Raw genomic sequence first — 27985 nt, forward strand, 5'->3', positions numbered from 1 at the left:
CTACATAAATAACAATTGCTATCTATATCTCATAGTCTATATCTCTTCGTCCTCCAATAGCCTTTCTACATTTTTTCCACGTTTTGGAGAATCAACCCCGCTCTCCATCTTTAGATAGCGAGAAATCAGGAACAGAGGAAACCAATATTTGCATATCTAATTGGAGAAGTTATTGGAATTTTTTTTAACCAAAGCTTTACTCCTATCAATCTGGAACTATATAACGAAACTCGATCTTAGAGTTACTCTACTACAAGTGGGACCTGGTTCCTAAGTTGAATTCTTTTTTATTTATTTTTTTTTAAAAAAGATATTGCTATATACGTAATTAATGAGAGGGCATGCGAGCATCTGCATCTCATCCGGATTCCCACATGATGATGGTGACCAACATACGTCGAGACTGCGATCCGTTCCCCGCAACGTCTGGGACAGCGGGCGGCGGTTTATCACAGCGCCGCCAAATGGAGGCTGCCCTTGCCTCGTGCGTGCGATAGCGAGCTGCGGAAGGAGATTAGGGGAAGCAGGAAGAAAAGATCAGCGAAAGCGTGTGGACGTGTGGTGCACCAACTAGAGTCCTCGCACAACCGAGCTGTCTCCCAGCCTAAACTACTACTCCGTATCACAAATTCAGATGCTCCCTCTGGCCGGCCTCCTCATTTACCTGGCTCTTTTGCCCCGCTACAGAATCTCTGTCGTTTTAAGCCTTTTTTCTGATCTACTAATCTAACTGATGGCTAAATAAAGTAGTTATTTATGTCTCACCAGCTAATCCATGGCAGAGTCAGTTCTGCACAGCTCACCATCTTTCCGCTTTCATCACCACCCTAACAGCAGTAACTACTTAACGAGCAACGAGAATCATCATGCTGTTGTGGTCGGTCGAACTGTTGAGTTCGGTTGCATGCAGGAATGCCAGGCAGAGAAGAGCAGACGACAAAGCCTACTAATCCAGTGGCTGCAGGCAAGAAGAGAGGGGAAACGGAGAGGAGGGCAAGCAAAGGCGAGGAAGAAACGCTTTCGCTTTCGCTTTCCCGGCTGTTGCTGTTGCTTTCCTTCCTCTTCTAATCCTCTCTTCTCCTCTGTAATTATTGTGCGCGAGCGCGAGTGCCACCATAAGCCGCAGCCTCGCGCCAACAAGAACCTCGACCTGTGCTGGGCGTCTCTCTCCCGAACTCGTCTTGCCTCCTCCCGCGGCAGGCGGCACCAGGGTTCGTTCCCACCGCGGGCGGGAGGCGCGACGGCCGGCAGCGGAGAGGGAGGCGCCGGGAGGAGAGATCCTCGAATGTATGTATGGCTCTCGTCTTGGCTTCCCAGTTGGTGGTTCCGATTCCTTCGCCGTTTGCTGTCTGCGTGCAGATCGGTCTCGGTTTGCGTTTTGGTTATCTTCTCTTCTTGACCTGGTTACGAGACGCGGATTCTTTCTTTCTTCTTCGTTTTCGTTCCGATCTGTGTTGCACGTGGGTGGGGTTCAACTTTCCAGTCTGCTGACGACTTGGCGTTTCTGGATGGATCCTCTTTTTTTTTTTCCTCAAAATGAATTTCGAGGAAGTTTTGTCCGTATGACTTTTCAAAACGATCTCAACAAAGTTTTGTTCATGTGAATTATGATCTTGCTTGCTCTGCCTCCATTTCCTGGTTTGTTTCAGACTTTCAGTTCACGTCGATTACAAATGTGTCTCCCTTCTCTTATCACAATGCGTCTTCTGCAATTGTTCAGTTACGGATTCCTTTTGCAATGATGAACTTGCACTGCAGTCTGCCCTTGTGTATCGGTCGTTCGATCTCGTTATTACGAGGAAATGAATTTGCAAAAACTGACGAGCCGAGCCATCGTGTGGGGTTTCCTCACTGTCGTGGCATGGTCTCTGCAGAATCTGACATGATATCCCGCGCTCCTTTTTTGCAGGACAAGGAACTTTTCGTCCAGCTGAGACTCTGATCTCGCCATCGAAGCACACGCTGGACCTCTGTGGTTGCTACCATCATGCTGCAGTACCTGGACTTCTCTCATGCCAGCACCTCAAGGAAGTGGGGGCACAAGAGGCAGGGCGATGGTATGGCGATCAATCCGGCTCTCTCTGTCCAATATCCTTCAGATGAACTAGACCTGAAATCCTGAAACTTGCTGGATGCGTCGTAGGATGGAATTATTTGATCAAGAGATTCTTTTTTCTTTCTTTGTTGGTATGATATTTTTCTCTGCTTTTTTTGGTGGCGGAATTCAGAACTCATTGGTATGCCATATCATATACTTGCAGGACTTGAAACTCCAAGGAACAGCATGGAGTTTGCCTTGGAGGCTTCCCACAGCTATGGCGTCTTTCAAGAAGATGTTCCGGTGAGTCTTCCGTATACTAGTACTGCTCTGTCACTCTGTCAGAGTAAATTCCTTCCATCTCCTGTCTGTCCCCATAGCAGAGCAGGCACGCTGCTGTTCTGTTTTCAGACAAGGAAGAGGAAGGACCTCTGTTGTCACTGACAAATACAGCACTATATTGTTCATTCATTTTGACCACTTGAAGCACCTACTTTTGCATGTCTCGGTAACTTTGTTGCTACCTCCGAGTCATCCTAGCTGTACTTGAAACTGATTATAGTTACGTGAGGGGACACAGCAGAGAATGCACCAATAATGGTGTTGAGCAGTAGCATCTACTGACTACGTCAAAAGATAGTGCTTTTGATGGAGGGAGCAATGTCGAGATATGATTTTCAAAGTCTGTACCATTTTACTTTACTGTGCAAGAGCTAACAAGCACTGAGTTGCTATGATCTGATCAAGTTCCTTGTGATTTTTAGCAGTATTCCTGCAACATGAGGCAGTACCCAAAATCAGGGATCAGCCACAGCTCAAACCCAGTCAAGAAGCTGATCCAGGAGGACGTCTCCTTCAGAACAAATGAAGGCCAGAAGAGGCCCGGCGTCATCGCCAGATTGATGGGCATGGAATCGCCTCCATTGAACACAACCACTGAATCCATCAGTCGTTCAGAGATCACCCCAAGACCACCAATGCCAAGAAGAGACAATCCTTCTGAAATGATCTCAGCCAAGCATGTCTCCTTCGTGCAACACAGCAACAGGGACTCCACCAAGCAGGCACCAAAGCAAGAGATCCGAGCCTATGGCTATGACGACGAGAGGGATGTGTTCGGGCAGATGAACAAGAGGAGCAACGAGTGGAGTAAGCCGCAGCCGCGAGAGCACCCGCAGGAAGAGGAGCTGCAGAAGTTCAAGAAGGAGTTCGAGGCGTGGCAGGCGAGCCGTGCGTGGGAGCAGTCGAGAAGCTTCGAACTGGAGAGTAGCCTCGATGACGACGATGACAGCAGGTCCACGGACATCGTGCCGTATAGGTACCAGCACCACCATAAGGGGAACGGGAAAGCTGCTAGCCATGGCAGCAAGCACATGCGCTCCTCCAATGAGGATGTGCATTGGAGAAGAAGCAGCAAGGAGAGCAGCACGTCGATCTCCGGGAGCCGTACGTTCTCTCTGACGACGAGCGCAGACGCCGCCGCGTGCTCCACGAGGCTGCCACTCTCCAGGTTCTACCACGAGGAGGAGAGGTCGTCGTTGTCGCCGACGAGGATCGTGATCCTGAAGCCCTGCCCCGAGCTGAGCACGGACGACATCGAGGAGTCCTCGCTGGGGTCGCCGGAGCTAGTGAAGAAGGAGAACAACATGGAGGCCTTCCTGGAGGAGGTGAAGAAGAGGCTCAAGATCGAGCTCGAGGGCGGGGTGGCCTCCGACGATAAGCAGGCGGACCGCCGGTGGGCCGCCTCCGCCGGCGACATTATTCCGGCCGACCCGAAGCAGATCGCGCGGAGCATCGCCAACCAGATCAGGGAGAACGTCACGAGGGACATGCATCCGGCGCTGGTGCGGTCGGAGTCGACGCGGTCGTACCGCAGCGACGTGCCGTTCGACGGTCAGAGCCAGATGGACTACATCGGCCGAGACGCCAGGAGGCAGCTCTCCGACAGGCTGAAGAACGTGCTGAGGAGGGATGCGCCGGACGCCGAGACGCCCTTCTCTTTCTCTCATCGGAGAAGGGCCACCTCGACGTCGTTCGACGAGGAGCCGAGGCCCAAGCCGACGAGGTACGAGGTGGCGCCACCGCCGCCGAGGAAGGGGAAGGTCAGGAGCAAGGAGGAGAAGAAGCGCGCGGTGGAGTCCGACGTCAGGTCATTCAGATACGGATCGAACAACACCCCAACGACGACGGCCCAGTTGGACTCCGAGCCAGTGTCGCCGCGAAACCTGATGAGGTCGTTCTCGGCGCCGGTGTCCGGGACGACCTTCGTGAAGCTCCTCTCGGAGGAGCCGCGGGTGCTGACCGGAGCGAGGCTGCAGCGCAAGCAGGAAGGCCACTGGAGCAGCAGGCCGGCGTCGTCGGAGGAGAGGAAAGGGAGGAAGGACGCGTTCAGCGTCAGGGGCAAGGTGTCCAACCTGAGGCAGAACCTTGGGCTCAGAGCCAAGCTGTTCGGCAAGAAGTTCCACGCCTCCGACGAGCCGTTCCCGGATGACCTCCCTCCCATAGGCACCCTCATCACTGCCCCATCGGTCCTCATCCACCCCGGCGTCCTGCAGGTGAGGCATGCAGCTCCGTCGAGCTCGATGTTTTATTTATTTATTTTGTTTCATTCAGAGTCATTATCTATCGCAATCTAGAAGCATGGGAGTGACGGATGCTTTTGTCTGGTTGCAGGAGAACTCCACTGAGGTGCCACCGAGCCCGGCGTCGTTGTGCAGCAGCCCGCCTGACGAGATGAGCAGGGGAGGCTACCCGAGCCCTGTCTCGCCATTGGAGGCATCCTTCAGCGTGCACCGGTCTGCCTTGAGAACGGAAGCCAAGGACATGGCTTCAACTGCTTCTGGTAAGCCAATGGCATTGTGCAGCATTTTTCTGGCTTGCCATGAATTCTGAATTCTGATCAAAGAACCTCTCGCAGAACCAGGAATCCAGTCAGAACAAGTCCAGACCGAAGAGGAACGCGCCGAGACAAGTCCCGTCCTGGACGAGCAGGACGACGGAGACATGGACGAGGCGGATCACCCCATGAAATCCTTCGTCAGAGCCGTTCTTGTCGTCGCCGGCATGTACGGACGGAGGCAGAACCCTGGCGACGCCGCCATGTCAGAGTGCGAAGCCAAGCCCATCCCAAGATGGGTGTTGGAGGAAGTCGTGTCCTCGTCCTCGTCCTCAGCCCCAGCGGACGGCCGCGCGGCAGCCGTCGACCACCGGCTCCTCTTCGACCTCGTCAACGAGGCGCTGCCAGGAGCCGTGCGGGCCTCCACGACGCTGTGCGCGTTCGACAAGTGCTACGCCATGCCGCCGAGAAGAGCACCCGGTGGCAAGGCGCTGCTGGAGGCACTGTGGAAGTCCATGCAGGTGTGGCTAGAGCCGCCGAGCGACGGCAGGACGTCGAGCTCCGCCTCCGTGGACGTGCTGATCGGCCGTGACCTGAGCGTGTCACCGTGGCACGGCGCGTTCCACGAGGACGCCGACGCGCTGGCGAGGGACGTGGAGGCGGAGATGCTGGACGAGCTGCTCGACGAGACGGCGTGGGACGTGCTGCTCAACGTGGGGGGCTGATGATTGGATCGTAGGTCTCTTCTGCCCGTTGTCGGCTGATTTGTCGCGGAAGAAAAATACTGTTCGTTGGTTAAGAAATCAAACAATCATGGCGTATACTTATACATTTTGGGGTGCTTTTTTTCTTCCTTGCCGGGTTTGTGAACGGGTTTTGGTGAGTGAGAGATGTAACTATGCTTGCGTGTGAAAGAACGATGAATTTAATACAACCAGAGAAATGCGTAAAGAAGAGATAAATAAAAAAGAGTGAACTATAAGGCTATCTCCAACAATATTACCTAAAATACAAGACCAATTTCACGTTTGGATAGCGCTACAGATAAAGGGTTTCGTACCTATTTTTAGTCTTCTCCAACAATAGAACCCAAAAGAGAACCTTTTTGAAAATGAGTCTCCAGGAGAAAGGATATTCATATTTGGGTTGTGTCTTTGTTGTAACCCAAAATGGGTCTCACATATAGGTGTTATGTTGGAGACTGATACAATACCATTCGAGACCCATTTTGAGTATAGGTGCCTATACGGGACAACCATTGGAGATAGTCTAAAAGAACGGTTGTCGTCATGTCATTTGGGGCAGCGACCACTCTTTAGTCCCAACTCTTGTAGTCTTGTGTATGTGAAAAGATAAAATATATAAATAAATGTCTTTTTTTTCACTAGCAAACGTGCCCATAACTCAATGCGTATACAAATCGGACTCACTAGATGCGAGTTGTTCTAACTTGTTTGTGTATAGGTTATGAGTTTAGGTCACATATGAGATACAGAGGACACGATCCAATACGTATGGGAATCGGACTCTGTATCCATCATCGTTAAACATGAATTGTTCTAACTTCATAAAAAGTCAACAACTTTTAATTTTGACCAAATATATTTAATAAAATATTAATATTTATAGTACATAATTCGTATTATTAAATAAATAGTTGAATATACTTTTATAATAAACTTATTTGGAATTACAAATGTTGCACGCATTTTGTATAAAACTAGTTAAAGTTGAGAAAGTTTGACCAACACGATTCCCATAGCAACTCTTTTTTAGAGACGGAGGGAATGCATATAGGTCATAAATCCAGATCTAGTAAAAAAAAGCAGGACAAAAAACTCTCCACTCCCCGAATAGATTGGACTCAAAGTTTCGGTTCTTTAATATTGGGTATTGATTGGACTCAGAGAGATCCACCGGAGAAATAGCACAGTGCGCATGATTGAGAGCATACAACATAGACAATTGAATTCATCCGATTTGTTCGGTGCTCGCACCAGAGGGGCCCTGTTCACTTGAACTTATCAGCCATGATACAGTGTTTTTCTCTCACAATAAATCAGCGAATAATACTTTTCATCCTGGCTTTTCAGCGAAGCGAACAGAACCATAACGTACAATTTAGCACAATACAAGTTGTTGTTGGTCCATTTGTCCCGTGCATAGGCATAACTTCGATGTACACCGAAGTTATTTGGTGTTGTTTGCTACAACACTGTAAAGTTGTAACAATTAATATTCAGCCTGTTCGTTTAGCTGTGGCTTGTCGTAAACGATCGTAAATTTACAGCCAGAATAGTATTTTTCTCTCACACAAACCAGCCAGCAATACTTCTTCACGAACCAGCAACGAAATGAACCAACCAACCGAACAGGCTGATTATGTTTGGGGCTATATATATTGTTGCATGGCCATGGACATAACTCTTGGACACTTGCAAACCCTCATTTACATACCAGAGCATACTTTGACCATCCACACTCATACACTTGTATTAGGTCGTATCTTGGAGCGTGAGAGCTAGAATCAAGTGCTTTGCTTTGAGAGAATGATCAAGTGGCACTAGAACATCGTAGTGTAAGTTGATTTTCTTGCTACTCTTGGTGCTTGTCGCCATCCAGACAGTTTGAAGTTTGTGGACTACGTTGAAGCACAACTATGCAAACAAAAGTATTATGTTGGTGCTATTGAGGCTAGTGAGCTTATCCTCGCCGAAGGAGGCAAAGAACATCACTATGGAATAGAGGCATTGAGTATCTCCTTAGTTATATTTGGCGCTTAAGTTACCGAGACAACCTTGCGGGTTTGGAAGTTTGTAGAGAAGTGATAATAATTAGCTCACTTCAATATGGACTAGAGGTGACCGATAAGTATGTACTTCTATATATGTGTTTTTGTCAAACTATCTAAAATCCGACAAGTTTATACAATAAAATATTAAAATGTATACATTGTTATGGAAATACATTATATGGTAAGTCTACTCGTACTTATTTGATATCATAAATATTAATATTTTTTAATGAATTTGATTAAACTTAAAAATGATTTGAGCCGATATTAGATTAGAAAATTATACGTTTCTTTTCACAAGACAGAGAAGATAGAAGTCACAAAAAAAGACAGAGAAGATAGAGATTATTGCACGAGGGGATTATTTAACCTCATGTTGGAGGTAGTCGTAGCTAGCGTATTTATTTTTTGGGAAATTTAAATATTTGCCATCCTTCTAGTTGGCACTCTATCAGTTGCCAGCTTTAGAATGGCAATTAAACATTTGCCACCTGAACAGTGTCCGGTGCTTCATTTTTGCCATTTTTTGCGTCGTGCTAGTCCAGATCAGCCTGCCACAGTGGATCGGGCAGGGGAAAAGACATCCCTACCCCTGGCTCATTTATGCCCTGAGCCTGGCCCCATCGGCCAGCTCGTCCCTGTTCATTCCCCACCATCACCCTCCTCTTCCCCATTCCCCTCTCCCAAGCTGAGCTCCGCGACGACAACGACGGCGATGCCATGTCCAGGTTCGGCAGCTCTGCTACTCAGTCTGGTGGAAGTGGAGCGTCGAGGATGGTTCTACACCTCGTCTCGGAATCAAGCTCAAGGTTGCATGTGGAGGAGTTTTCACTTGGGGATGAAATTGGGCTCCCCTTGGTCCCATGCACTGATTGCAGGCTAGCGAGGGTGATAGAGAGGCGCTTAGGGAAGGAGACGACCAAGAACTACCTGCGTGTGTTCTTCAAGTGCCCGCGCAATGGGCTAAGCATCTGATTATTTTTAGCATCCATCCCTCCTTCTCTGTGTGAGCTAGGGTTAATGCCCTAATTCCCTTTTTCTGTTGTAGTTTCCTAAACTCTGCGGGTTCTACAAATTTCAAAGAGAGTATTTGGTTGAACTGAAAAAGCTAGGCATTGTCAGTATCCGCACATCCCTTGCTCTGGAGATTGTCGATGAAGATGTCGAGGGAGCAGATGCAACATCTGGGAACAGAGAAACGAAGGTGGAGACAAAGAAGGATGCTACAAAGGAGACAAAACTTCAGACAAAGATGGATGATTTGATGTGGAAGTTCAACCTTTTAATGTTTGTTTTTGCAGTTTTTCTTGGTGATGTGATCACGTACCTTGCAGTTGGAGCCAAGTAGATGGTGCATTTAGATGTAGTTAACTAGATGTTGGAAGTGGTAGTTTGTTGCCCTTTTGTAATGATGTAAGAACAATGGCAAATTATTTGCCCTTTTGTAATGATCTAAGCATAGTGTCAATGGAAGCATTGCATTTCGGTTGTTGCTTCAGCACTTGTGTGTTTATAGGTTTTTGAAACCTTGACAGGATGACAACAAATATGTATGAAACATGGACATGAAGTATGAAACATCCACATCAAGTATGAAACAGCCACATCAAATATATATGAAACATCCATAGGAAAGCCAAACCATTAGCTAAATAGAGCATTGATATTAAAGTTACCATCCAGCAGGGTTTCATGGCTATCAAAGTAAGGGCCATTTAATAGTTTTGGCCAACAGACTTACACCAAGGGTCATTTAACATTTTTGGCCAACAGACTTACACCAAGGGCCATTTAACAGTTAGATATACAACATGCCTTCTCACCTCTTCATCCTTATAAATTTCAGTGACTTCTGCCTGTTCAGGATGTCCTTTGGTGACCTTAAGGTGCCCTAGCCTCTTAGATGTTGCATTCAGCTGGTGAATCACAGTAGGCAGTATGCCAGAGGATAAGGCCCTGGAGATCCTCCTCCTTTTCTCAAAGAGTACCACTAACTTCTCCCTCAAAGCATCTACCAAATAGTTTGGAGGCAGATCCTTCAATTCCTTGATCCAAGCATTCCAAGACTTTGCTAGGTTGTTGTTAATGTAGTCACATTTGATGTCTACACTGAATTTACTTCTTGCCCACAGTAGACTATGGTGCTCTTGTAGCAACTTATTTACTCCTGGCCTTGCTGCCAAAACCTTGTCAAAAAAGTACTTGAACCTGTGTGGAGAGTATGCCCTAGTTGCAGGCCACATATTTTTACCATAAATCTCTTCAGTGTAGTACTTCTTCATGTTCTCCATTAGATGTCTAAAACACTCCCTCTGTTCTGCCCATGGAAAAACTTGCCTGATTGCTGCTTCAAGTCCCTTGGATGCATTAATGCAAACAACTAACATAGGAAGGGGTCTATCGGGTACCACAAAAAAGGTCCCCTAAGCAAAAGCCAAAAAAATCGCTTAGACCCTGTCAAAATCAAAGCCAAGAGACAACCACCGGCTAACCCCCACGTTGGCCGAGGCTCAGCTGGATCGCTCGGCCCACCGCGAACAGTTTTCTGACTCGTCCGAGGCCCCAACCGTAAGGCCTCGGATGGAGTACTGATTCTCTGCCTCGCTCGAGGCCTCACACGTAAGGCCTCGGATGGGGAACCGATTCTTTGTCTCGCTCGAGGCCTCGCACATAAGTCCTCTGATGGGGAACCGATTCTCCATCTCGCTCGAGGCCCCGCACGTAAGGCCTCGGACGAGGTGTCGATTCTCCACCTCGCTTGAGGCCGGCTCGGCAACAACCCCATCGCCTCCACCTCGACCGATTTCCCTGACAGAATGTCACGTCCAACTAATGCGACCAACCACTCCCACGACATCAGCCGAACGATGGCTCGACACAGCAGAGCGGCTGATGAGACGGGAAGTCGCATCAACACCATGTCGTCCGGGACAGGATGGGGCAGGGGTTACCGGCCACTGTGCTCAGTACTATGCCCACGACCGATGCCCGCACTGCACTATGCTACCTAACCCCTGCTCTAGGAACAACGCAGCATGGGGAGTCAAGTCCGGGTCACTATAGCCTCGGAATCAGTGTATAGGACCAACTGCTCCCTCCAGGCCTCGGCAATCCACTTCAGGGTCTTGGCAGCCTCGGGATTCGCGCCCACCGAGCCCCCTACGATGGCTCGGCCTTGGCACCAACTGAGCCTCGGCTCTTTACACTATCAACACACAGCGACCGATACGTCGTCTGCCATGCCCTGCGTCAAGCTATCACTAGAGCTCCCACGTCGCATAGGATCGGGCGTGACCGGCGTGTCGCTCCAGTGCATCAAGGACAAAGACCGCTCCGTCGACCATGTCGCCACAGCGACAAGTTACAGGGCTCGAAAACACCACCTCCGCTCACAGGACGCCACATAGCAAACACATGTATCACCCCTGTCCCCCCTTCAACTATAAAAGGGGGAGACCGGGGCCGTTTCTAGGGGAGAAGGGCACGGACGGATAGAGGATCATAGACAAAAGCTAGACTTAGACGCTCAGACAAACACACACTCCACACTCTGTAACACGCACGCTTCCTCGCTGTCTGAGATCAACATCTCAAGCAATCCACACCACTCCATGTAGAGACATGGGACTAGCTCCCTCTCTCACCCTGCTTGTAACCCCCCTACTACAAGCACTTCGGTGCAAGGAATATAATATCGATCTCTTAGACTGGACGTAGGGCACCTATTGCCTGAACCGGTATAAACCTTATGTCTCTTTGCATCACCATCCAAGATTAGGAGCACGTAGTACATTTTCACTAGTTGGTTGAGGGCCCGCCGGTCCAAAATACCAACAGTTAGCGCACCAGGTAGGGCCTCTACTGCGTGTCAGCTTCGTCGTCCCAACAAGTTTCAGATGGTAGACCCCGTACGACCACTACGACTCGGCACGGTGATCTGGTTCGGGAGCCTAGAGTTTATGTCTCTAGGATGTGAGTACGATATGGTACTCCTCACACCCAGAGCCCCACCGACCGAGAACGACACCACGCACTAGCAGCCCAGGCGCAGGCAGCACCCAGGCCGCCGCTCTTGTCACACTCGCTAGGTATAGCACGAGCAGGACCACCCCAACACCACGCAAGCTCAGGGTGACGCACCGCGCTCCGCCGGTACCCCATGCCCGGCTGTTGGTACGGAGTCCCTGGTTGGGGACCTGTCTAGCTTAAGCCTAGGCAAGGGAAGAAGGCCGGTGGCATGCAGCGATGCCCCATCATCAAGCTCTGGCCCGCCACCTCCTGAGGAGCCAACTCTGGCAGAGCAAAGCCCGGCAATGACACCATCCCCATACCCTTTCGGGTTTGGCAATACCACCACCGCCTATGCTTTCGCCTACGCTCTCTCTAATACCCAATTAATAGAGGCCATCCTACCAACAACCCTTGCTCTAGATGGACAGTTGTGAACAAGATTGTTGATCTGAATCTGCACAACAAAACACAGAGTGTAAGAAATCTTCTCAGTTAAATAAACAAGTGCACAACAAATAAATACATTGTGAAAGAAAAAACAGTTAGTTCAAAATAGTACCCTGGCACTCTTATCATGCTGAGTCCTAGCTCTAATAATCCATGGGCATCTTGCTGCTTTGTAGAATCCCCTAAACCCCTTTTTATCAGACTTCTCAGTCCTAAGCTCAAATTCATTGACAATAGCATGCTATTTTACTGCCAACCTAAAGTCACACATACAGAAATAGTGTGTGCCAACTGACATATCAGGATTGTCTCTATCCCTATCATTAATAGGCTCAGCATCATCTGTGTCATCAAAGGAATTGTAGCCTCATCCATCTCTCCTTGAAGCTCACTAGTCATGGCTAGGATGGGAATTTCCTCTCTAGCAGCTTGCTCAGCCCTCTCATCAGCTACTTTGAAACCCATTGCCTCATAGACTACTTCCTCCTCGGTTATTGCATTGGCCTCACCATCTTTAGCTTCTTCTGCTATGATGGTCAGTGTAGCCCAGTCTACTGAAACTAGCTCATCACCATCTTGTGGTGGAGAGAAACATGTATCACCAATGCCTTCTGCATTAGTTCTAGTAGACGAAGCCCCATCAACACTGGCAGTGGTAACACTAGATCTAGCAAGATTAGCAGTGTTGCTAACCTTAGATGCCATTGAACTCTCTCTGTTCTCATATCCAACTTTGGTAGTAACCTCCACAGCAATGTGTGCCATCCTTTCATCCCATTTCTCTTCTATCATTTGCTGCCATTGGTCATCCTTCTAATTTTCCATTTAGAGCCAGTATCACTGTCCAAAACCCAGATTGCCAATGTCTGGCTAGGTCCCCATATAATCTTTGTAGCCACATCCTCATAGAACTGAGCTAGACTATATCCAAGACTCCTATCTAGCCACAACTCGTGCTTTTGGTCAATTGAAATGTCCTAATGGCTAGAGGGGGGGTGAATAGCCAATTAAAAATTTCTAAAACAAGACTTAGCAAAGATGTTAGACAATCAAACAGCACAACGAGTGTTGCGCTAGCCTACTAAAATGCAAGTCACCTACCACAATTCTAGTGTCTATAATCTCTAAGCACGCAATGGCTATGTCACTACACTAAGTTAGTGTGCTCTAAAAAACTAACTAAAGATCCACACTAACCACTAGACCTTGCACAAGCTTGCTCTCAAAACTAATTACACTAAAGAGCAAAGCAACACTAGAAATGTAAATATAAGGTAGGGGATGTGATGATTATACCGCCGTGTAGAGGAATTGAGCCAATCACAATGATGGAGCCAATCAATCACAATGAATACCAAGAAATCCTCGGACGAGATGACACAAGATTTTTTTACTGAGGTTCACTTGCTTACCGGTAAGCTAGTCTTCGTTGTGGTGATTCACTCACTTGGAGGTTCACGCGCTAATTAGCATCACATGCCAAACTCTCAATAGGGTGCTGCACAACCAACACAAGATGAGGATCGCACAAGCCATGAGCAATCTACTAGAGTATCTTTTGGCTCTCCACTGGGAAAAAGTCAAGAACCCCTCACAATCACTACGATCGGAGCCAGAGACAAACATCTTCCTCCGCTCGACGATCCTCGCTGCACCAAGTCGTCTAGGTGGCGACAACCACCAAGAGTAATAAGTGAATCACGTAGCGAAATATGAACACCAAGTGCCCCTAGATGCAATCACTCAAGCAATGCACTTGGATTCACTTTAAATCTTACAAAGATGATGAATCTATGACTAAGATGAGTGGGAGGGCTTTGGCTAAGCTCACAAGGTTGCCATATAAATGTAAATGGCTAAGAGAGTGAGCTACAGCCAGTCAAATGCCTTATATAGGCGTTCCCTTGAAATAGAGCCGTTGGCTCTCTGCTGTTAGCTTCCATGACACGACCAGACGCACTGATCAAGTCGACCGGACGCAGGACCCTAACGTCCGGTCCTTGGATTTGCGGCATGTGTCCCCCTGCTTCAAATGCCAGCCACATGATGCCAACGGCTAGTAGCCATTCCCACGCGCTTTAAGTCACGATTGGACGCACTACGGAGATGATTGGACGCACCCTTGCTTGGAGTCTGGTCACTTCTAGTAAGCATCTAGAGAGGCAAAATTGCGATCGGACATGTCAGGTCACGTATGACTGGACGTGTTGGTGAGTCCGGCCACCACTACCTCGCTTTGATGCTTGCGTCAGTGTATGTCGTCTGTGACCAGACGCAGGCCCTACGCATTCGGTCACAAAGACTGTGCAGCGCCCGATCAACCACCAGACCGAGCCTGAGCATGCAACGATTTTATAATTAACCGGACGCTAGAACCCTGAGTCCAGTCACTTCGAACTCAGCGTCCGGTCACTATTTGATAGTGAAAAACACCTCCTTCATTTCACCAACTTCTCCACCCTTGCTCAAATATGCCAACCACTAAGTGTATCACCTTGTGCACGTGTGTTAGCATATTTCCACAAAATATTTTCAAGGGTGTTAGCACTCCACCATATCTAAATGCATATGCAATGAGTTAGAGCATCTAGTGGCACTTTGATAACCGCATTTCGATATGAGTTTCACCCCTCTTAATAGTACGGCTATCGATCCTAAATGTGATCATACTCGCTAAGTGTCTCGATCATTAAACCAAAAAGCTCCTATCAAGTTTTACCTTTGTCTTGAGCTTCTTGTTTTTCTCTTTCTTCTTTTCCAAGTTGAGCACTTGATCATCACCATTGTCACACCATCATCATGATCTTCACCACTTGCTCCATTACTTGGAATGTGCTACCTATCTCAAGATCACTTAGATATACTAGGTTAGCACTTAGGGTTTCATCAATTCACCAAAACTAAACTAGAGCTTTCATCAACCATTTCTACCAGACCATATTCAACATCAGCGGTGTACTTAGAAATCTTAAGAACTAATCTAAACACATTGCCAAGTTCGATCCTGGCATGAATGTGAACATAAAAACATTCCACAGTTAGACAATTTCCCAACTGCAGACAATCTATTACCCAAAGTGGAAGGGAAAGAGCAGGACTTACCAAGGGGGCAGCCGTACAGGTGGGGATTCATGGTCACAGATTTGGAGCCAGCGCCAACTACATCACCCGCCAACGAATGAACAACAAAGAAATGGGACGAGTTCAAGCAAAATATGTAGAAATTATCGTGGAACCCTAACCCTAGTTTGGCATAAGAAAGGGGGGAATGGCCTCACTAACCTGCCCAGCGCTCGAAGCGCTTGGGAAACTGCACATCCATCGAGTTCGAACGAGCAGGGGCCACTGTCGTTGCCGGATTCGAGTGTCGTCGTCGCGGTCGCCGCGGAGCTCAGCTCGGGAGAGGGGAATAGGGAAGAGGAGGGTGACGGTGGGGAATGAACGGGGACGAGCTAACCTATGGGGCCGGACTCAGGGCATAAACGAGCCATGGGCAGGGATGCCTTTCCCCCTGTCCGATCCACCGTGGCAGGCTGATCTGGACTGCCACGATGCAAAAAATAACAAAAACAAAACACCTAACACCATTCAGGTGGCAAATCTTTAAGTGTCATTCTAAAGGTGGCAACTGATGGAGTGCCAACTAGAAGGATGATAAATATTTAATTTTTCCTTAATTTTTGAGTTTGTCTACTGCACAACCATGTGTTTTATGCAGTTTCAACATATAAATTTTTTTCACCATAGGATTAAGATCCAACAGCTTCCACCCTTCTTCTACTTCCAACCTCCACACAATCACAAATCATAAGATCACAGATCCACAGATCACAAATCACAAGAAACAATTTTTTCTATAAAAAAACAAATCACAAGATCATGTGATTTTACCCCACACGCACCCGCTTTGCCCTCCCCGCGAACAACAGGAGCGATAAGGCTCCTCCTCACAATAATTCATTCATCCACGGCGAAGCTCGTGAACAAGCTCGTCGATTCGTTCGACCACGACGACACCTAGACGTCGGCTGCGTGTTCACCGTGCTGGCCAAGCTTGTCCTCACCTTTCTCTTCGTCTTCACCGGCGTCTTCGCCGCCATGGTCGTCGGTACGTACTTGTCCGCGCATCCACCGCGCGTTGTCAGAGTCAGGCTGCCTCGTCTCTCTGCGGTCTTCAATTTCCTTCTATTTTTAATTCCTCTGGGCCCTAGATGTCATAGGTAAAAAAATCCAGTGTTTTTTGTGCGTGCTAAAACATGTGTTGTATAGTATTTTTGTATTTTTAGGGCCTGTTTGGAACGCAGGAATAGAAAACAGAGGAATAGAAAAAAAACATAGGAATATGATGTAGTATAAAGCGAAAAACCGCAGGAATCTAAAACAGAGGAATACTTGAAGTTTGCTATTTGGATTGCAGGAAAATTTTGAACATTCACGTTTTCCCATGCAAGGAGGAAATAGCCGTTGGCTAAGTTAGCCGTTGGAGCCCTGCAAGTGGCGTTGCTGGTCTGCTTTTTTTTTACCCTGGCATTGCTACATCACCCTGCTGCTCCTGCTATATATAAGCTTGTCGGGTCAGCATTGTGTGTTGTCCAGCAATATAATAACTTTGCCATTCTCTCATCCATCCATCACAGACAATAGCATTTCTTTCTATGGATTCAAGCTACCAGCGTAGATCAAAAAATGAAGAGGAATTTTTTCTCTTCGTACTCCCTACCTTACAAGAAGCTAGTTCATCCCAATCACCACAAAGGCAAGCCATACATACATTAGTCCAGAATGGAGCCACATTTATTGATGAAACACTAAATGAGCATGAAGTCTTATGCCAAAGGCGATCCCATATGGAGAGAGAGATTTTCCGAGCTCTGGTTCGAAGATTGCGTGAAAAAGGACTTGTTGATTCAAGGTATGTCTCGGTGGAAGAGCAATTAGCTATATTCCTTTATGCAGTATCAAAAAATGCAAGCAATCAAGTATTACAAGATCAATTCCAACATAGTGGGGAAACAATTAGCCGTCACTTTGCAGTAGTGCTCAATGCACTTACACAACTCACATGCCACTACATATGCTTGCCTTCTCCACACCCACATCGTATATTAAGGCAGCCTAAATTTTCTTCATACTTTCAGGTAATCAAAAAAATAGTTCACTTTCATGTCAATTTAATTATATTTAATACATGTAAAGTGGGCCTTTTATATTGACTTCATTAATATATATACAGAACTGTATTGGAGCTATCGATGGCACTCATATTCCAATGACTATTCCTGTTGCAAAACAAGAACCATGTAGAAATAGAAAGCAAGGTCTATCACACAACATGATGGTTGCATGTGATTTCGATCTAAAATTTGTGCATGTCCATGCCGGTTGGGAGGGGTCTGCTTCTGATACAAGAGTTCTACAGGATGCACTTAACCATGGATTTAGTGTCCCCCTCTGGTAAATTCTACCTTATAGATGCAGGCTATGCAAATACACCATAATTTCTTGCTCCATACCGTGGGACTAGATACCACTTACAAGAACAAGGATGAGTAGGTCAAAAACCACAAAATCCAAAGGAATTATTCAACCTTCGGCATGCACAACTACGGAATCATATAGAGAGAGCTATTGGTGTATTAAAAATGAGGTACCCTATACTAAAAGCTGCTTCAGCATATGCCATAGAGACATATGTTGATATCTCTGTAGCTTGTTGTTTAACACACAATTTCATTCGGTTACACAATGGAGATGCTAGTTTGGTACATGGTGCTACCACAGATATCAATCAAAGCAACATGACTGATGTACCAGAAGGAGATGACCAATACAGTAATGATGTGCCAGCATTTAACAACTTGCGTGCCTCCATTGCTGCCCAAACATCTGGTGGTGCCGTCACCATCATTCTATCGGAATCCCAGCCAAAACCACTTTCTGCCACCAAATCTTTTATGGTACGAAATTCTTTTTTCATATCCTGCTCCTTTTGTTTCACTTGTCCAATAGAGAACGACAAGCATCCTTACTCCATGCCACAATACTAGTCCAAGCATCCTTACTCCATGCATTGTGTGTCCGAAATCTAGGCACGTCATGGATTTTTAAGAGTTCAATAAGATATAGCCTCCTCTGGTGATTCCACTTAGCTCTATTCTTTGAGGTGCCTATGACAAACATGATGAAAATTCCAGTTTTAAAATAAGTTAAATAATAGATATTAGAGATCCTACCAGGAGAAAAAAAATCTAGAGGCATAATATACAAAACGTAAGTGCTATCTCCTTGTGCTAACTGCTATAAAAGTAACCGGAGAGAGTGCTTCCTAGTTACAAGCACACAAAAATAACATCTATTACATAAACTTAGGGAAAAGATAAAAGGACTCCATAGATCAGATCTTTAAATAGAACATGTGTTGCCAGATCCACAAATTCGGATCCAGATCCAAAACGAGGGCAAAATAAAACTACTTTTGAAGGGGAAGCAAGCCACCGGAATTCCGGAAAGGACCTATATGTACAACAATAATAATCGATGGAACACAGGCTGACAAAAACAAAAAGGGCAAGACAGCAACCCATGCACAAGTAGATCAGGCTGACAAAAGTAGTTGAAAGACACAGAGCAAGCAGCCAAGTAGTAGTCCTAGGCACGGCCGTGGAACAAACCCCTTCTCTCCTGGCGACACTACATGGAGTTGCATCAAATCCTACCTGGTTCGTGGATTTCTTGACTTCCTCCAGATTGGTGGACATCAAGCCCCTGCACCGATGGAGTTGCAGGGAGAGACGAAGCGGGGAGAGGGGGATTTCGTGGGGATGGGTCGATTCGCTGCTGCTGGTTTGCCATCTCCACCTGTTCGTGCCAAATTTCTCTAGGGTTCAATCACCATGGCAGGAGGAAGGAGTGAGAGAGAGAGAGGCGACGGAGAAAACGAGAGAGAAGCTTTCCCTTGGGTCATGGTGGATGTTTTATTTCCCGTGAAACACACGTAGCTAGAAGCCTTTCCTCCAGAACGAAAACTACAAATCCTATGTTTCAAACGTAGTCACGGGCTTTCTTTCCCGAGGAATGAAATCCTCCAAAATTCGTATAAAAAAACTAGAGAGAATTCCTTATTTGACACTGGGAAAATGAGTCGTTCCTTTCTTGGCCCTGAAATTTTCTTCGTTCCCTATTTGACACTCACTTCAACTTTCGTTCCTAATTTGACACTGCCGTCAAATCCGTTAGCTAACGGTGTTAACTGACCGTTAAAAAGACGTTTTTGCCCCTAGAAAAAAAACGGCGAAGCAAATTTGAGAGGAAAAAAAACCTGCGCCCGCCTCTGATGCATGCGCCCAGCTACAAAAAAAAAGGCGCAGGTTTTTTTTTTCCTCTCAAATTTGCTTCGTCGCTTTTTTTTCTAGGGGCAAAAACGTCTTTTTAACGGCCAGTTAACACTATTGGCTAACGGATTTGACGACAGTGTCAAATTAGGAACGAAAGTTGAAGTGAGTGTCAAATAGGGAACGAAGAAAATTTCAGGGCCAAGAAAGGAACGACTCATTTTCCCAGTGTCAAATAAGGAATTCTCTTAAAAAAAAAAAAAAACTATGTTCCAAACAGGCCCTTAGCGGCTAAAAAAAACTGAGAACTCGAAGGGGACAATTGAGAAATTTGCCCGCTCACCACCTCGACCGACGACAGCGGGGAGAACACAACCACTGGGCCTCCTGTCCTGCACCTGCAGCCCCGCCGCGACACGCTCCCCCGAGATCTCCACCGCCCGACTTGGCAGATCCACCAAGCCGCACCCCCGCCGCCGTGATCTCCCTCTCGGATCCCGGAGATGGCGGGGACGGAGGCCTTCGAGGCATACTTCCGTCGCGCGGATTTGAACCAGGACGGCCGCATCAGCGGTCAGGAGGCCGTCGCCTTCTTCCAGGGCGCCAACCTGCCGCAGCAAGTCCTCGCCCAGGTGCCCTCCTTAAACCCTTCCTTCGATTCGCGCATTCGCACACTTGAGCGTCCAATTTTAGGTGTGATAGCGGTGAATCATACTAGATCCCTTGCTCCGCGAATTCGAATGAGTTGAGTGTTTTTGGGATGGGCGCAGGTATGGATGCACGCCGATCAGAACAAGACTGGCTTCCTCGGCCGCCCGGAATTCTTCAACGCGCTGCGCCTGGTCACCGTGGCGCAGAGCGGGCGTCAGCTCACGCCCGATATAGTGCAGTCGGCGCTCTATGGTCCCGCTGCGGCTCGAATTCCAGCTCCCAAGATAGCCGCGGGGCCGGCTCCTGCACAGATGGGTGCTGCGGGGGCGCCTAGGCCTCAGGGGAGTGCTGCGATGACACCCACACCAGGGCAGGTTGGAACGGCTCAGATGAATCCGGCTGCCACACCAAGGCCCCAGGGAAGCGGCATGATGCCGACATCTAGTCAAGTTAGCATGCCGCAGGTGAACCCTGGTGCTGCTCCAAGGCCCCAAGGGATCAGTTCTATGCTGCCAGCTGCGAGTCAGGGTGGTGCTCTTCAAGCAAGTCAATTTGCTGGACCAAGGGCAATGCAGCCGCAGCCTCCTAACCTGGGAATTACTCAACAGCAACCTTCTAGTACTGGTTTCATGCGGCCGCCACAAGTTGGAGCTCCAGCAACTTCATTTCAAGCTCAAGCGCCTGGAATCAATCAAGGTTTGGTCGGTGGAGGTAGCATGGGAGGATCTGTCGGTTGGCAAGGCGGTAATGCTGCCTCAGTGGGAGGCATTCCACAAGCTATACCAGGAGCTGCTCCTTCACAGACAACACGAGGTGGATTTGGCCCAGGTTTACCTAGCACAATAGGCATGGCACCTGGACAACAGGTACAAGCAATGTCTTCATCGCCATTGCCTCCGCAGAGCAACAGTGCTGTGTTGCCTCAGGATTCCAAAGCTTTGGTACTGTCTGGAAATGGCCCTGCCAGCAGCTCTGGATCAAGCACAGACATCTTCTCTGCACTTACACAGTCGAAGCCAAGCGTATCTGCACCTGCACCTCAGACAAGCTCGATTCCGAGCTCATCCAGTTTTATGCCCACTCCAACTGGCTCCCAGAACCTGACTAATCTCGCACAGTTTGGTTCTTTGCAAGGTAGCAGCCAACCTCAACAGACTCAGCCTGTCGTAAAGCCCAGTCCTGCTCCAACTGCACCTGTTGGCTCTGCTGGGATTTCTAATTCAGCTCCCCAATGGCCGAAAATTACTCAATCTGACATCCAGAAGTACATGAAAGTCTTTGGGGATGTTGATAGGGACAGAGATGGCAAAATAACTGGTGCAGAAGCTCGCACTCTGTTCCTCAGTTGGCGGCTTCCAAGAGGTGGGATATCATCACCAACTTTCCACTACCCTAATCATGAAATTTATCATTTACTTAGGTTTTTGTTCCAAACTTAGATTCAGTCTATGTTATCGTACTGTTAAAATTGCTGGTTAGCATTATAGCTTTTTTCCACCCCTGTGGTTCTTTTTTTATGATCGCTAAACATATCTCATAGTATGAAACACCTATTGGCTAATGCATGTGTTGTTCTTTTAACCGTTTCAGAGGTCCTGAAGCAAGTGTGGGATTTGTCTGACCAAGACAATGATGGCATGCTTTCTTTGAGAGAGTTTTGCATTGCTCTTTATTTAATGGAGAGGCACCGAGCTGGAACTCCTCTTCCCCTGGCACTTCCTGACTCTCTTAGGCATGATGAGACACTGTTACGAGATACAGGCTTGCCTTCAACAGCATACAATGGGCCATCATGGCAACAGAATCAAGGTAATACTTTGCTTGTCATCTGGTTTGCAATTATCATGGCATAGCCAAGCATAAAGACATCCTGTTTTTGTCTGTTGCTCACAAGCTAATTTATTTTGGGTCAGGAGGATTACCACAAAGAGGCCTTGGAGCACCTGGGGTGCCTGCTGGTGTTGTGCGGCCACCCTTGCCACCACATTTGCATTCACAAACTGATGGGGCTAGCAGACCAGGGCAACCAAGATCTCACATGCCTGGGATGGATAATCATGTAGTAAATCAAGGAAACAAAGATGACAAAAGTGGAGTGAACCAGGCTGTGCAGGAGGTGGTGGATGCTCCTAAGAAGGTATGTTGACCCCATCCTTGTTTCCTGAATTGTCCAGTGGTGATCATTTTGCAACTCCTGTTCCATTTTGATCAGGCTGGCTCTGTGGTGTTCAATTCACCCAGTTTATGCACTTTTAAATTAGTTTAGCCTGTATAGCCATGCGTTAGAAGAGCTTCATGTCTGTGCCTTGGATAGGTGGGATCTGGATTTGAAGTGTGGGTCATTATGTGTGTCATGTCCGGACTGGTTTAACGCAACCTGAGCTGTGCCTTCTGTATATTTGATTTTTCCCCTCTCAATGGGTCATGGTCACCTGTAACCAGGATTGTTGATCTGTTGAATGCTTCAAACAATCAATACAATATAAACTTCAAACCTAAATATTTCTAGAAGAATATGCCTACTAACATCTGTTATGAATGAGCTTGATGTCGATAGGTACATACTCCCTCCGTTCCAAATTATAAGTCGCTTTGACTTTTTTGGTACATCCATTTTGCTATGCATCTAGATATAATAATATGTCTAGATACATAGCAAAATGGATGAACCAAAAAAGTCAAAGCGACTTATAATTTGGAATGGAGGGAGTATTTAGTTCTTATCACTTTTCACTTGTGTCACCCTATCACATTAGTCCATGACGCAGCTACCCTCTTAATCAGCGCATGTGCATAGGGAGAGGTACCGGCACACGATTTCTTCTCTCCTCTCTCCTTTCTCCAAACCCATCTTCCTCCTCTCTCTCTCTCTCTCTCTCTCTCTCTCTCTCTCTCTCTCTCTCTCTCCCCCTGCACCTATCTTCCTCCTCTGTCCACCACCTTGACCACCGCCCTAGCCGCCGCCGACCTCCCCACCTGCCGCCCATCCTCACTGATCCTTCCCGGCCCTTCCCTAACCGGATGTCCCTCGCCGCCGACTCTGCCCAACCGGATGTCCCCCGCCGCCCCTAAACCCGCCAGCACCGCCCCCCAGCTGCCCCCTTCTAAGGCCGCCGTGCATGGAGACCCTTCTCCAAAACCCTAACAGCCACGGGGCATGGAGAACTCAACTGCCGCTGCCTCGTCCACCGCCCCCGTACTGTGATGACCTCGCTGCCCACCGCCCACCCCATGCCACCCCTCCCCTAATCTCAGTCAGAGCTCTGCATTGGCAATGCATGCATGTCGAATAGTGATTTTGATGACACAGCCTTTGTAGTGTGGTGCTTTTGTGCGATACAAATTTCCAAGGCATGCGTATCAATTTAATTATGCTCCTGCCATTTTTTACTGAGACTGTTTATAACATTTTTTATAGTTGACTGTTTTGGGTAGCCTTTTCTTCATTTCCAAGCAACTGCCTTTTGAATGGCATTAAGAGCTTGCTGAGTTGTTCCCATCGTTGCAATCATTGCATACTCCCTCTATCCAAAAATGTAAATCATATTTTGGTTTCTTTGGAAAATGCTAAGTATGTCAAGGCCCATATATTCTAGGTCTATATCATCCATGAGGAATTCTCTATATATTGCTGTTATCCCTAAGGGACTAGTCATACACTCGAACATCAAAGGTTAATAAAACAACAAAAACTTTATTAGTATATACTCATATACAACTTGCTAATATTTAAAAAATGTTGTGTTCTTAGTTTCATGTTCAAAAGTACTTATGATCAAGATTTGGTGCCACAAAAATGATATATTAATAGAGTAATTGTTAGTAGAAGTTTTGTCCTAATGAAACAAAAATATGCCTTATACTTTTTTTTTGGTGAAGGGGGGGGGGGGGGGGGGGGGGGTATGTGTTTTATGCAAATTATGCTTTTGATTCTGTATTATAGGGTAAACGCTTATGTGCTTGCAAAACACATTTCTCTTTTAATTCAACCTTCTCTCTCGTTTACACTGAAGGTTGAGGTGGAGAAGCAGGTCCTGGATTCTAGAGAGAAACTGGAGTATTACCGCACAAAGATGCAAGATCTTGTAAGCACAATTACAAATTGGGTGTAGTTAAGTCACTGGACATTGTAATTGAAAGTTGTTTTCATCATTTTTCTAATTCCTTTATTTTCATTTTCTTGAAGGTCCTGTATAAAAGTCGGTGTGACAATAGGCTGAATGAGATTACAGAAAGGGCGTCCTCTGATAAACGTGAGGTACAGAACACTACTTATTACGTGATGTATACCATCATTGTAGGTGGCTAGTTGTTCCTTTTGATCTGTTGTTTGATGATAAATTCTCAGAGGCACACAAATTAATTGTACAGAACATTGCTTCTCGCATTATGTTGACCAGCATTGTAGTTTCTTATATGAGCCTTTTTTACTGCTAAATTCTTGGGGAGGTGCAAATTCATGTTTGAGCTTTTGTCTGTTTTCCCCAGCAAATTTACTGTGGTTTGTGTCAGGTGGAATCATTGGCTAAGAAATATGAAGAGAAGTACAAGCAAGTAGCTGAGTTAGCTTCCAAACTAGCAGTTGAAGAAGCTGCATATCGTGATGTTCAGGTTTGTCTTTTCTACACCTTAGAAAAATAGATAGAAATTAGTGTTCATATACTCCCTCCAGTCACAAATAAATGATGGTCTGGACATCCGCACGGTCTCAGAACACAATTTTGAATAGTACTTTTTTTTGTTAAAAAATGTTTATAAAACTTAGGAAAAAAATTGCTTTTGGGAAACTATATTTTGAAACACATACTCATATCATTTTTAAGTATTCATACTTGACATAAAAAGTACTCCCTCCATTTTGTTTTGTTTGTCCAAGGTCCTGGGGGGAATATACTTCATGTTGTTTGACCATTGAGGATACTATTGCGATGTTTGCACTCTTTACCCCTCCTCCCCCCTCTTCTAATTAAATGCTTTGAAAGAAGAGATTTTATTTACTTTTTTTTTGTCTTGGATGAAAGTTTGAAATGGTTGGCTTAACAGAATCTCAAACGCTGCTTATCTGTGGCTGGAGGGAGTAATTTTTTTTTATGATCTTATCATCAGTCTCACTATCATAATATTTGTGATCTTGTCATTAGTTTCACATTCATTTCATCCTTCTTGATTTATGCTCTCTTGATGGATTTGTGTCTTAAACTGGACTTTGTTCTTTATTGATTTTTTTAGGAGAGAAAAGTTGAGCTGCATGATGCGTTGATTAAAATGGTACAAGGTGGAAGCGTTGATGGTTTGCTTCAGGTACACTGTTACTTTGCTAGGTACTTATTTTTTAATCTCTCAATAACACTGGCGATTTCCTAGGTTCGAGCCGATCGAATCCAATATCAATTAGAAGAGATGGAAAAGGCTCTTAGTGAACGGTGCAAACACTTTGGACTTCAATTCAAATCATCCGCATCAGTTGAGCTTCCTTCCGGTACCTGGCTTTCCATCTTCATATTATTATTTATTTTAGTATTCTTGAGAGTCCAACTTCATGCTATCTTTATGATACTAGCGATCAAATTGCATGTTATCATTTTATTTTACTTCTTGCAACCTTCAGACTCATAATTTGCACATCCTGATTGTTTCTGTCTTTATTTGTTAATAGGTTGGGAACCTGGGCCTCAAGAGGGACTCATTGAGTGGGATGAAGACTGGGATAAATTTGAAGATGAAGGTTAAATACTTCCATTGCATTCCCCTCTGTCTGATTACTTTTAGTCATTGTCTGTTTATATATCGGAGTACTCTGCATGGCTGTAGGCTGAGTTTTGCAATCCAGTGCTTGTCATGCTACTGTTTAAAAAAACATTTGTGAAAGAGATACACCCAGACCCCGCACAGAGCGGGAGCTCTCTGCACTGGGTACGCCCTTTTTTTATACAAAGATTTCATATAGCCTCTTGCAGAAATGCAGGGAAAGGCTGTGTACAAAAGACCCAAGTGGTCGGACCCTTCCCCTGACCCTGCGCAAGCAGGAGCTACGTGCACTGGGGCTGCCCTTTATACAAAGATTTCATATCTCTTACACCTGTTAACATATACTAGCAAAGCCATATCCTGAAATAAGCAACCTTGACTGTTTCTAAACCTGATATTTGTGTAGCTGATATAATTCATTAGTGTCATTTATGCAGATAAAATTCTTTTGCTACGATATCCTTGTTTAGGTTCCTTTCATTGAACTTACCAAAGCCACAGCCTCTGTTCTAGTTACCTTCTGTTGTTAGAACATTGTTCGTGTGGTATATACTGTACATAGATTTTGACGACATGAGCTATTGTTAATTTTGTGTCTTACACTTGGGATAACCTTTTTCCTCTTATTTCCAATTTAATCTTATCATATTCCTGATGGAATCATATGACATGACAGGGTTTGGTATTGTTAAGGATAATGGTACAATACAGGAAAACCCAGTTTCTGCTGAAAATGGAAAAGTGCCATCTCTTTGGGATGATGGTGATGATATGTCTCCTGTTGCATCCTCTAATGGTCATATCAAGGAAGAAAGGCGTTACAGTGGAGGTGATCTAGTGGCTGAGAGTGCAATTGCATATGATTTTGGTGATGAATCTGTGAGGAGTCCTGGCAGTGCTGGAAGAAGTGCCTCAGGGAGTCCATTTAAATCTTCCCGCTTTGGGATGCATGATTCATCTCCCAGCAAAAGAGAAAGTTACAGGTACTTGTTTCAGCCTTGTGTTTATGTGCATCCTAATTTCTGACCCTGGCGCTTAGAGCATGTTGCCGTAGTTTGTACTGCATACACTTATAGCTCTCTCAAAAGATGCTGGAATAGTTTGTACTGCATACACTTATAGCTCTCTCTCAAAAAGGTGCTGGATATTCGTGTCCCATATGAGAATAACTCTCTTATTATTTTGATGCAGTGACCATGGTGGTTCTGAATCTGTTTTTGGTGACAAGTTTGCTGATGAAACTTCTTGGAACTTTGATGATCAAGATACTGACTCTGTTTGGGGTTCTACTGCACTGAACATTGTGAGCTATGCAGTTTCTTGTTTCTTGTTCTGATATATGGGTGGTATATCTCTCCCTACTGTTTCTAATGAACTGTTTTAATACAGGAGGCTGACCAACATGGTGGCACACATAACTCTTTCTTTGGGTCCGAGGCAGGCTCTCCAAGTGGCGCTAGTGTATTTGGAAAGAAGAGGAGTTCATTCTTTGATGATTCTGTTCCCAGTTCTCCTGCATACACATCTGGATTCTCTCCAAAATTCGGTGAAAGCCGTGATGATAGCTCCTCTTATAACTTTGGGAGGTTTGATTCCTTCAGATCCCAAGACACTGGATTCTTCCCTCAGGAAAGTCGTTTCTCCAGGTTTGACTCCATTAGCAGCTCGAAAGGAGAGAATGTATCAGGATTCGATACAGGGAATAGCTCACGAAATTTTGGCCGGTTTGACTCTTTTGATGATGCTGATCCATTCGATTCAAGTGGACCTTTTAAAGCATCTGGAAGCCGGTCTCCACCCAAGTTCTGATTAGGGTTTTGTGTCTTGTGAGTTGATTTGTCAATACAAGGTTCAGATTCTTTGAGTGAACTCTGGCGTAACATGGATATTTTTTTTTGCTTGACATTTCTGAAATTTTTCTTGTGTGCAATTTTCCAGTCCATCTCACGTACAAAGTGGACTGGTTTGGGTTATATCTTTGTTTTTGTAAACATTTTTCTGTATATTGTAAATTACGCCAAGTCTGTCTTTGTTTATATAGTTTATATGTATGAAACAACTCCTCATAACCTATTATTTCCTTCAATGTACTTACGTTCCTATGGTATAGCAGGAAATATTGTACCTAA

General features: G+C 46.1%; 2 protein-coding genes and 1 pseudogene across 6 annotated transcripts; all 3 read left to right on the forward strand.

Moving 5' to 3' along the window:
• Positions 1-672: 672 nt before the first annotated feature.
• LOC136535747 (uncharacterized) lies at positions 673-5815 on the forward strand. 5 transcript variants are annotated; one of them, XM_066528127.1, is made up of 6 exons: positions 673-1291; positions 1910-2057; positions 2262-2341; positions 2803-4593; positions 4712-4880; positions 4956-5815. In XM_066528127.1, exons 2-6 carry the CDS (start codon positions 1988-1990, stop codon positions 5597-5599), a joined length of 2754 nt encoding a protein of 917 aa, XP_066384224.1. In that variant the 5' UTR covers positions 673-1291; positions 1910-1987; the 3' UTR covers positions 5600-5815. The 5 variants fall into 5 exon arrangements, with proteins under 5 accessions (XP_066384224.1, XP_066384223.1, XP_066384225.1 ...); XM_066528126.1 differs by having other exon boundaries at positions 674-1287; XM_066528128.1 differs by having other exon boundaries at positions 674-1287; positions 2806-4593.
• Positions 5816-16648: 10833 nt separating this feature from the next.
• LOC136537475 (uncharacterized) lies at positions 16649-18135 on the forward strand (annotated as a pseudogene).
• Positions 18136-19794: 1659 nt separating this feature from the next.
• On the forward strand, positions 19795-27972 carry LOC136535750 (uncharacterized). The gene is made up of 13 exons (XM_066528133.1): positions 19795-20089; positions 20228-21470; positions 21699-21917; positions 22022-22245; positions 24122-24193; positions 24295-24366; positions 24621-24719; positions 25338-25409; positions 25473-25587; positions 25765-25833; positions 26533-26839; positions 27048-27159; positions 27246-27972. The coding sequence occupies exons 1-13, from the start codon at positions 19961-19963 to the stop codon at positions 27663-27665; spliced, it is 3153 nt and encodes a 1050-aa protein (XP_066384230.1). The 5' UTR covers positions 19795-19960; the 3' UTR covers positions 27666-27972.
• The last annotated feature ends 13 nt before the right edge of the window (positions 27973-27985 follow it).

The sequence above is a fragment of the Miscanthus floridulus genome, chromosome 2 (assembly GCF_019320115.1).
Source record: "Miscanthus floridulus cultivar M001 chromosome 2, ASM1932011v1, whole genome shotgun sequence".
NCBI classification, from domain to species: domain Eukaryota; kingdom Viridiplantae; phylum Streptophyta; class Magnoliopsida; order Poales; family Poaceae; genus Miscanthus; species Miscanthus floridulus.